At 52.0% G+C, this 10,465-nt stretch overlaps 1 protein-coding gene across 2 annotated transcripts; it reads right to left on the bottom strand.

Moving 5' to 3' along the window:
• Window positions 1-496: 496 nt before the first annotated feature.
• LOC311371111 (uncharacterized protein) lies at window positions 497-10,095 on the bottom strand. Of its 2 annotated transcripts, none has more exons than XM_084489341.1 (13): window positions 9,644-10,095; window positions 7,957-8,053; window positions 7,670-7,738; window positions 7,353-7,445; window positions 6,876-7,096; window positions 6,553-6,673; window positions 6,271-6,324; window positions 5,794-5,996; window positions 4,608-5,169; window positions 3,715-3,963; window positions 2,869-3,111; window positions 1,471-1,671; window positions 497-1,081 (listed from the first exon to the last, which is right to left on the bottom strand). In XM_084489341.1, the coding sequence occupies exons 2-13, from the start codon at window positions 8,050-8,052 to the stop codon at window positions 527-529; spliced, it is 2,667 nt and encodes an 888-aa protein (XP_084345467.1). In that variant the 5' UTR covers window position 8,053; window positions 9,644-10,095; the 3' UTR covers window positions 497-526. The 2 variants fall into 2 exon arrangements, with proteins under 2 accessions (XP_084345467.1, XP_084345466.1); XM_084489340.1 differs by lacking the exon at window positions 9,644-10,095 and adding an exon at window positions 8,755-8,843.
• Between the last annotated feature and the right edge of the window lie 370 nt (window positions 10,096-10,465).

Raw genomic sequence — 10,465 nt, 5'->3', positions numbered from 1 at the left:
AAAAAAATAAAAAATAAAAAAATGAGCTGAGCTGACCAGGACAGCCACCGCACAGCAGCCGTAGTGCGACACAGTTCTGAAGAGCCACACAGACCGAGCAGTTCAATGAGGTCTGGTGGGAGAAGATTCCAGGTCGCGTCCCGCAGGAGGATCTACTTAAGGAAAGGAAGGGGGCCTGAAACCCTTTTGTGTGTCAGTGTCTCCTGGGTCGGTTCCTCGCATTCCATAGACAACATCGTATAAGCTTTTGATTGGTTGTGAATAAATAAAAAAAAAAATGCAAAAGAGGGAAAAAAAAAATCTAGCAAACCCAAGCAGTACACAGAAGGTACCCCTCTGTAAAAATGTATGCAGCTAAAAAACAGGACTGTTCATTTCTCTCCCCAACCCGACCTGATGTCCGGATTCCATTCTGTCCACCGGCGCAGTTTCAGCTCAGGGCAAAGCCCCGCCCCCCCCCCCCCCCCCCCGCCGCCCCCCCCGTCCCACACCGGTCTGGCTGTGATCAGTCCGACGGTCGTCTTCCTCACCCAAAGTCTTTGCGCTTCGCCGGTGCCTTCCGGCCCGCCGACGGCTCCTGCTTCCAGCGGACGGACTCCCTGAAGAGGAGGAGCCTCTCGGTGGTGTGCGGCGGCAGGCGGCTCCGCTTGGCCTTCACGATGCTGGCCGCCATGGGGTAGAGGCGCGGGAACCCCCCCGACGTGGCCGGGATGGCGAGCAGCCGGCGGGCCATGTTCTGGAGCTTGGGGAACCGCTGGGCGGCCTTCCAGAACAGCAAGGGGGCGGCGTCGCCCTCCAGCAGCGGCTCCGACAGGTAGCCCTCCAGCTCGGAGAGCGTCGGCGACTCGGCCGGCGCTGCGGGGAGTCCGGACGCCGACTTCGGGGGCGGCTTCTCCTCCCTGGTCCGCTCCTCTTTCTCCTCCTCCTCCTCCCCCTCCTCCTCCTCCTCCTGGGAGCGGGCCACGGGAGAGGCCGAGGCCTCCGTGTCCTCCAGCACCGTCTCCAGCATGGACTGGATCCGGGATTTGGACGGGACCGTCAGGAACGACTCCTCGCTCTCCTGCTTGCTGTCGGGGAACGGCTGCAAGGCAACGCGCAGGATGAGGTTAGGTTACGGGTCTGGCTGACAACCCCCCCCCCCCCCCCCCCCCCCCGGGATGAACAGTATAGACAGATGTTGGAGTCATGCTGACTTTCACTGGATTTGGGTTTGTATTCATTTGCTGTTTTTTTTTTTAACATAAAGATTGAATGCTATTATTTCAAGATCGTCGAAGGAACGCCGCTGTACACATGTTTTAAAACCAATTAAAACCAACAAGAGGAAGAAGAATAATCTTCCATTGCCGTGGTTCAGCGGACTCTACCACAGGACCAGAGCTAGGAGCTCAGAGCTCGGAGCTACGAGCTACGAGCTACGAGCTCAGAGCTACGGAACTCAGAGCTCGGAGCTACCGGCGGTCAGGTCACCTGCAGCTTGATGCGGGGGTCCAGCACGGTGGCCAGGATGAGGTCCCTCTGGAGGATGAGGGGCTGCAGGTGGCTCTGGAGGCCCGCGCGCAGGGCCTTGGAGAAGTGGGTGTAGCCGGTGGGCCGGCTCTCCAGCACCTTCTCCAGGCCCATGAGCGAGGGGATGACGAAGGAGATGGTGACCCCTGGCTTCTGGAGGACCTACGAGGGGGAACGCAGAGAGGCGGAGAGCATCACCCGGCAGACCTGAACGGAGGCAACGTCCATAATAAACACCATAGACACAGAGGCTAGAACACTATCCAGATTTATTCTACTTCGTTTAAGAATGCTTGATTCTGATTGGCTGGGAGGAGGGCATTAACCCGGCAGGTTGCCCGCTGACTGAGCACAGCGTCATCAAATAGTAGATCAATACGTCGCTTGTATTTTTTTTCTATCACAGAAAAGTCAAACGTGAGGTCCATTGTAAAAATAAACCTTGTTTAAAAAAGTTTCTAAAATGTGTCGGAAATCTATCAGAGGGTCAGTCGATACATGTTTCGCAAGCGAGATACAATGTAGCAACTACGTTATTAAACTAATGATCAGATGCAGCCTTGTGTGGTTGCTATAGAAACTAATAAGCTACAGCTGAGCTAACGGGGAGCGTACCTATGTTCCCCAGGTCCTATGTTCCCCGGTGTAAGAACGTATGAGCACATATGGCACAGCTCCATAACATATTATTATCAAACCAAAAATGATTATGTAAGAAGATGGCCTAATCACACAAATCTTGCTTTGGAAGTAGGGAATGGACATATCTCATAAATTCTAAAATCGTTACATTGGCTCCCTGTATGTCAGAGAATTGATTTTAAAATCATGTTGCTAACCTATAAATCCCTACATGGTTTAGGGCCAAAATATTTAACTGATATGCTTCCACTACATAAGCCTTCTAGGCCACTAAGATCCTCTGAGACCAATCTGTTAATTATCCCCAGAGTCAACACAGAAACAAGGGAAAGCAGGATTTAGCTACTATGCAACAAATAGCTGGAATAAACTCCCTGAGGCTTTAAGACTTGCCCCAACTCTGACAGCTTTTAAAACAAGACTGAAGACTTTTATATTTGCTTTAGCTTTCTGCTAAAGCTTAAATCTACAATGCTTTTTTAACTTGCCATCTATTTTTATTTTATTACTTATGACAGTGTTTATATGTGAAGCACTTTGAGTCTGCCTTGTGTATGAAAAGTGCTGTATAAATAAAGTTGCCTTGCCTTATCATTGTTAACTGAGTTACTGTCTGGACCCCAGGGAGACTCGTCCCACTTTGGTGACAGCGAGTGGAGATCCTTTTAAACAATAAACAATAAACAACAAATAACAAACAACAACAAGCGTCCGTACCTGGATGGCGTCCTCAAAGGGCTGCAGCAGCCCCAGGATGTCCACCAGCTGCTCGCGCCGGGCCCGGACCAGCGGGGGGGCGCTGGTGGAGTCCTGGGCCTCGATGCGGGCCTGGGCCAGCAGGGTCATGATGGAGCTCCAGGAGGCCGCGTCCACCAGCCGCCGCATGGACATCATCAGCGAGTTCCAGCGGCCCATGTGGCCGGGGGGGGAGAGGGAGAAGAAGCAGTCCTTCAGCAGCACCTGGGAGACAAAGACACGGGCTGGTTTAGTACACGAGAGATAACCAGTGGACCGCACCAGCGTGACGTATGGCTCGTTATAGTAGTACCCACAGAAGACCAAACACAGACATGCACACGTATGTATATCTATCTGATCACTGCACTGGTCAACAGAGAAGGAGAAGGGCCTGAGTCGATCACATTCTCAAGTCTGATCGACTTTGTTTTAAGGCTGTTGTTCCGAAGCCCCTCCTCTCTCTTCTCGTCTTTTTAGTTGAAACTGTTTCTGAATGCAACTGTTGCTAAATCTATTCAGTGGACGGGAATCTCTCTCCCTCTCTTGGTCAATTACTCCCCGTACGTCTCTCACAGTCTCTCAATCCCTGTCAGCCTCCCTCCCTCCCTCCCTCCCTCCCTCTCCATGCGTCCCCCTCTCCCTCTCTCTCTCTCTCTCTCTCTCTCTCTCTCTCTCTCTCTCTCTCTCTCTCTCTCTCTCTCTCTCTCTCTCTCTCTCTCTCTCTCCCTCCCTTTCCCTCCCTCCCTCCCTCTCTGTCCATGCGTCCCCCTGTGTCCCTCTCTCTCCCTGTCTCCCTCTCTCTCTCCCCCTCCCTCCCTCCCTCACCTCGTTCCAGTAGCTGTTGGTCCTGAAGAAGGCCACGACGCAGCGCAGCTGGGACAGAACGTTCTCCACCACGCGGGAGTTCTTCAGCGCCTCCCGGATCACCAGCTGCAGCGTGGCCGCCACGCAGCTCGCCGGCGTTCCCGTCTGGAGCTCCGAGAACGGCGAGGCGTCCGCCTCGGCCGGCCGGTCCCCCAGGAACGCCGCCAGGTCGTCGGCGTCGGGGTCACCGCGCGGGGACGAGCACATGACCTGAGGGGACGGACCAATCACAAGAGCTCTGTTTACTTAAATGGAAGAAGTGCTTCATGGACAATTAGGATGACAAAAGGTATAGAATGGTATAGATGTAGAACCTATAGAGGTAGAGGTATGCATAGAAAACCATCAGGAAGTCTGCAAACAAAACAATAGTGTAAATAAGCTTGTAAAAGGAGATCCTCACAAAACATGAATCAGTAAAATGGAAGCAAAAAAATTCATCGAAGAAATCGATCAATACATTAAAAAAGAAAATTATATTAAAAAAGGTGCTTTGGTAAGTTGTAAGACACATTATTTGAGCCTTAATAATAATATAAAATGGCATAGTCATCCATCAGCTATAAGTGAGGGGAATGCCGGGTGAGATGATCTGTTTGGCACCTGTATCTTCTACCTGAGCCAATTCAGATTTTACACCGCTCTCGTCTCATTCCTGACCCATCAGCTAATCTACTCCCTGATTGGTTCGGGGAACCTCGCCCGTCAATCACAGGATGGTGGGGGGAGTGTTTTCGGTGTTTTTTTACTTTCAAGACATCTCCCTCCTCCGCTCTCTCGCTGCTCTCTCTCTCTCTCTCTCTCTCTGACCAACTCTCACGACGGCCCCTTCGACGAATCAAAAAAACACGGACCTTATAGTCCCCGAACACGGCGTTGGCCTCCAGCGTCTCCTTGGCGCGGCTGGCCACCACGTAGCCCACGGCGTGCGGGAAGAGCCCGTAGCCCAGCAGCACCTCCTCCAGCTCCCGGGCCACCGCCGCCGCCAGCCGGCCGCCGCCGCCGCCGCCGCCGCCGCCCAGGTGACGGAACGCCACGGTGGGCTGACGGAGCCGCCAGCCGCTGTCCACGAAGTGCAGCTGGGCCGCCACGACCACCGGCTCCTCGCCGGACGGCGGGGGGGACGGGGAGGAGGCGGAGGAGGAGGAGGAGGGCGAGGGGGGCGACGACGGCGAGGAGGAGCGAGAGGGGGAGGCCGAGCTCCCCGCCCAGAGGTCGAAGGTCACGTGGATGGCGCCCCTCCGGTCGGCGTCCTCGCCGCCGGCGAGGCGGGCCTGGAGGTCGCGGATGAGGTGCGGCTTGATCTTGCGCTCCACGTCCTCGTAGAGCTGCAGGCCCACGGCGCGCTGCGACAGCCGCAGGTAGTGGGGCGCGATGGTGGCCATGAAGGACCGGAAGCCCGCGCCCTCCACGAAGCTGGGGGGGGGGGGGGGGGGGGGGGGGAGATGGGGGCCAGGGGGGACGGAGGGAGAGGGGGAGACGCACATCATCGAATGGGGGAGGACAGAGGAGAGAGCCTATGAAGACAGCATCTCGCTTGCGTCTGTGTCACCATGTTTGCATCGGTGTATTCATGACATTTACATTTTACATTCAGGGCGTTTATCAGACACTTTTACAATAAGTACTTACAATAAGTACATTTGTCAGTAGAAAGAGAAACAACAATATATCTCTGTCGGTACAGTAAGGATGCTCATAGAACCAAGTGCCAAGCACTAACAATCACTAGGTTAACCCATTCCCCGTAGACAACAGAGATAGCTAGGATAAGATGCTACACAATGCCAAGTACTTTTTTTTAAGTGCAAGGACGTACAAACATACAATACGCCATGAGCATAAAAAAAGTGCATTGTGTCATTTATTTATAACAGGGTGCACTGAAACAAACATTGCACAAAAGGTGTACAGTAATGTACAATATTACGTGGAGGTGTAACCCATATGGTGCCCCCCACCGTGTGAATGAAACGAAAGGACATTAGCGCGGCTGTGACCCACGTGGAGGGGGGGGGGGGGGGTCGATGTGGAGCTCACCTGAGGGGCAGCATGTCCTCGGCGATCATCCTCAGCGCCGCGGCCACCAGCCTCTTACTGAAGGTCTCGCCCGGCCGGGCCTTCGCTCTGGCCCTGGGGTCGGGGGTCGGGGACTTCCTCGACTCCACGGCCTGCAGAGGTTGGACCGCGGTCTTCTCCTTGGGCCTGGGGGGCTTCTTCGCCTTGTCCTTCTCCGGCTGGACCTGCAAAAGACCACCGGCGGGGCAGGGGGGATAGAATGAACGCTTGGGGGGCTTTTGGAGAACAAACAAAAACATGGTGGAACAAACACGACTTCATTGTGACGGCGTAATATAGAAAATGTTTTATGTTTTACGTTCCTGTTAATGAACGACACACACACTCTGCACAAATGTGACGGGCATTGATTTGACGATACGGCAGTGCTGGCGCATCAGGATGCCGAGAGGTGAGGTTCCACCGGGTCGTAAGCCGGTGTATAAAGGGAGGTCTCACCGCTTCAGGAGATACGGGTTCAGAGTCCAGCACCACGTCGAACCTGAAGTCCACCTGCAGGGCGGCAGCAATAGAAGCTTGTAACTCGAGATGCATCGACGTAACCCCCTACTCACGTCGAGAGTCACATCGATAGAAAATGGCTCGAAAAAGGCGACATTGAGTGAAACCTTTTTCGTTACAGATATTTCTGTTGGGGGGGGGGGGGGGGGGCGGCGATGTTTTGTCTGCAGGATGACCACAGCTCACGATCTGGACACCACAAAGCGGGGCGGCCCCTACCTCGTTCTGCTCAAACTGCTCGTTGTCCAGTAAGCTTCTGTCGCCGTCTTCGGTGAAGAGGCCCATCTCTGCTTTGCGCCGGATGGTGGAGTTCCAGTGGTTCTTGATGGCGTTGTCCGTTCTGTCAGAGAACAGTCAAAACAAGCGTTGTCAACTCGGGACGTGCGAACGAGGGAAAACTTCAGCAGTCCTATGGAAGCTCCGCTCGTGTGAATCGGACATCGGTCCGATCACAGTTGCGCTGTTGGTTAACGAATAAGCCATTTACAGCGACAACATTTCGTACTTGGCGAAACCAAAAGACACCTGCTTCGTACACATACCTGCCGGGCAGCAGTTTGGCGATCTCGGCCCAGCGGTTCCCCAGCAACGTGCGGGCCTTGTAGATGATGAGGTCTTCTTCTTTGGTCCAGGAGCTCTTCTTCACCTGGGGGTTCAGGTGGTTGTGCCAGCGCTCGCGACACTGCTTCCCCAGCCGGCCCTTCAGCTTCTTGGCGATCATACTCCACTGTTTGGTGCCGTATTTTCCGACCAGGTCCATTACCTGTACGGAGTCGGAACAGGAAGACGCTGAGGAACGGTGGCCTCATGGGGAGCCGTTTGATTGGCCCGTGTCAGTCCTGGTAATTGAGTCACTTTTCACTTTTTTTTTGTCCCCCTTTACGATGGAGATCTCGGCTTACGTCATCTCAACTTAACAAGGAGCCACTTATCCTTTGTGATTCTAAAGGCAACTGTACCCCGTCGTATGGGTACGGTTGAATGGGCTGGGGGGTACCCAGTCTAGGAAACACCCCTACCAGCTCGTCTTCATCTTTGGTCCAGCAGCCCTTGATCAGAACGGGGTCGACGTGCTTCTTCCAGCGGTGCAGACACATGCCCTCGCTCCGCCCCTGGAACACAGCCACACGGGAGTGGGGAACAGTGGAGAGATCTCAGCGACACTTTGACACGTGACGCATCCCCTGTAACTGTTCACACTGCCCCTCATATGTGTGTGCACTGGGTAGAAGCGTGTGGCCTCTAGCAGAATGGACGGATGGTCGGAGGGGAACGTAATATTCATAATGTACATTGAGGGCGTTTTCTGATTGTTCTCTATACACTTAGTACTTACTGGTAAGAAGGAGGAGATGGCTTTCCAATTCTTTCCAAAGTTGCTCACTAACGTTTTAAGATTCTCATCCTGTACAATACAAAAAATATTAAAAAGTTATAAATCACAGAAATTGTCATTATGAGATAGTAAATGTTTGGGCAAAAGACTAAAACACAAATACCCATAAGAAATATAACAGGTCAGGTGTTACAGCAGCAAAAGTTATAAAGTGGAAATGAAGCAGGCGAAGACATGAGTGTTATTGGATAAGGGATAGGATTGTCTTTAGTTCATCCACGACTCACCTCTTCGTGTGTCCATTTGACTTTAGTGAACTTGTCCTCTTTCTTCTCCGATCCGTCCGAGTCCGTCCACAATAGTTCCGTGCCTTCGTCCTCCATGCTGTCAAGACAACGCATTCGAGAGCTAACTTTTTTTTACGTCAGTAGAAATAAGCTAACATCTGTTATTGTTTGAAATTGGGCTAATTAAACATAGAAATCAGTATTGGATGTATGGATAAGTGTAACACAATGGATAACACAATCACTGTATATGTTTTGGTCATATGACCTTACAGAACAGCCTAGGTCAAACACCAATTTATTTTTCTGTTAAACAAAAAAAGTGCAACCAATTTGCGACCACAGGACTTTGACTAGGTGCTGTCTTGGGGAGAGGGGGTGTGGCTGCACAGGACATGAGTTCTCCCACTCTACATGACAGTGTGAGCAGCACAGACCACCGTGGCCGTCAGGGCAAAGCTTAGCAGAGTGGGAGGACGTGTGTGAGTGTCTGAGCATCAACTCACCAGAAGTACACATTCAACACATGACATTAACACACACACACACAGAGGCATGCACAACGCGGACACATTGACACATCGCTACTGTGAAACACAACCATTTCCTCCACCCTTCCCCCCATCGGGTTGACATCAACTTCTGCATGTTATTCTCCTGGGTAGCTAGCAGCAGTAACGCAATAATGTATCCTGCCAATGAAAGCGAAAGCAGGATGGCGACAGGTGACACGTTTAAATAATCGCACGGCAGCAACGATATAAACGGCTGGGAGAAAGAAAGAACAGTAAAACTTACGTCAGAACTTTAAAACTGGCTAACTTGGCTAGCAAGCTCCACCAGACAGACCCACACGCCTGCAAACGGTCGACTGTTGAGAGGGAGGACGGGGAGTCGGCGGCGGGGTTGCCAGATTGGGACCGATTTCCCGCCCAATCTGGCAACACAGTCGGCGGGGCCAACAGGGAACACAGGCTCCGATAGTGACCGTTCAAAAACAATAATACAGTCTACTTAAGACCAGGCGGGATACTTTCACAATAAAAGCTCTGCGATCCCCCCGCCCAATCTGGCAACGCAGTCGTTGGGGACCAACCGCGAACACTTAAAAGAGTAGGAAATCTTAGAGCTTTTATTGTGAAAGTATCCCGCCTGGTATTTAGTGTATTATTGTTTTGAACGGGCTCAAAAGGTTCACAACAATAATATACGAAGTACCAGGCGGGATACTTTCACAATAAAAGCTCTGTGCAAAAGCCCGTGTAAAAGACGTACAAAACACACGAAGGCCCCGAGTAGAGGCGAACACGGTGAGATGTGAGACGGGAGTACGGGAGGTTGCAGAGCTCTCTGCGGGGAGCAACGGCTCCTCAACGGACGGGGGGGGGACTAGTTTCCGTAACGAGAGTAAATAAACAACACGCACTTGATCACTAGCGCTCACGTAATCACGGACTTGTGATGCTCGACAACGCGACAGCCAGACACTTTCTACTACTTTTAGCACTTTTATTTTTAGCACAAGTCCCCCCTATTCTAGGATAACCTACAGTACACACACATGCGTCCTTGGTCCCTTTGTGGAAGATGACAACGGCACCCCTCACAGCATTGAACCGCGTATTCAGTGTGCTAAAAAAATAAATAAATGCGGTTCTGTTGGTAATAATACGAGGCAGAAACTCACCCGTCTCCCCGCTTCGACGTCCGGGTGTTTTTGCAGCACAGCGCCCGTTCACAAACTCGTGGCGCTCCGGTCCTACCAACGCTTTTCCCGGGACATGGGGAGAAGCGGGGCGCGTTCAAGAGCGGTACGGGCTGCAGAAGCTCAACGCCGTTCACCAATCCCAGGCGTTAATGGTGCGTTCCAGGCAACCCGTCACCCGTGTTTCCACAACCTTCTGCCCGTGAAAGTGCCCTGGAACGGCAGTCAAACCCGCCACCCAACTACCCGTGAACTCTTAACCAGATCGATGTACTCCCAGTTCCAGCTCGTAACTTACGGGCTAAAAAGCGTCCCTGCAACGCAGCATCAGAGAGCGGGAATTTTCAGTTACACGGGTTCAGCGGCGAGAGGCGAGAGGGACGGACTTCCGAGGCTTCTGGTTCTTGTACATGTTTCGGATAATGCTTTGTCAGATGTCTCGTCAAAACTCCATGTGTATTTTTCTTGTCGTTGTTGTTATATGTCAAGTTCTTATTCTTCTCGCTCCGGGGACTCTTGACTGGCGTACCCTGCTCATAGGAAGTAATAAACCGGAAGTTGCGTTGTGGTAGACCGGGATAACGCCACAATTGGGGATCCTCTCTCCGCCTAGCAAAACCTTCTCTGGGATAGTTTTCCTGTTGGAAAATTGGCCAACGGGTTTAACGGTCGTTTAATTTATTTATTTCACATATTTAATGTATGAACTAAAATAATACACGGTCCAAACTGTCTATCTGTTGTGATAATTAGCTGGATGTACGCATCAACATATTTATATACATATTTTTATGGGTATTCAAA

The sequence above is a fragment of the Micromesistius poutassou genome (genome assembly GCF_964030765.1).
Source record: "Micromesistius poutassou genome assembly, contig: SCAFFOLD_5319, whole genome shotgun sequence".
Classification (NCBI taxonomy): domain Eukaryota; kingdom Metazoa; phylum Chordata; class Actinopteri; order Gadiformes; family Gadidae; genus Micromesistius; species Micromesistius poutassou.
This window is presented reverse-complemented; position numbering and strand designations above follow the sequence as displayed.

Coding starts and splice junctions, on each gene's coding strand:
- LOC311371111 (XM_084489341.1), bottom strand. CDS start 8,052: ATGGAGGACGAAGGCACGGAACTATTGTGGACGGACTCGGACGGATCG. Junction 7,446..7,669: donor CCATCTCCTCCTTCTTACCA/GTAAGTACTAAG, acceptor GCTGTGTTCCAG/GGGCGGAGCGAGGGCATGTG. Junction 3,964..4,607: donor CCGTGTTCGGGGACTATAAG/GTCCGTGTTTTT, acceptor CCGTCCCCTCAG/GTCATGTGCTCGTCCCCGCG.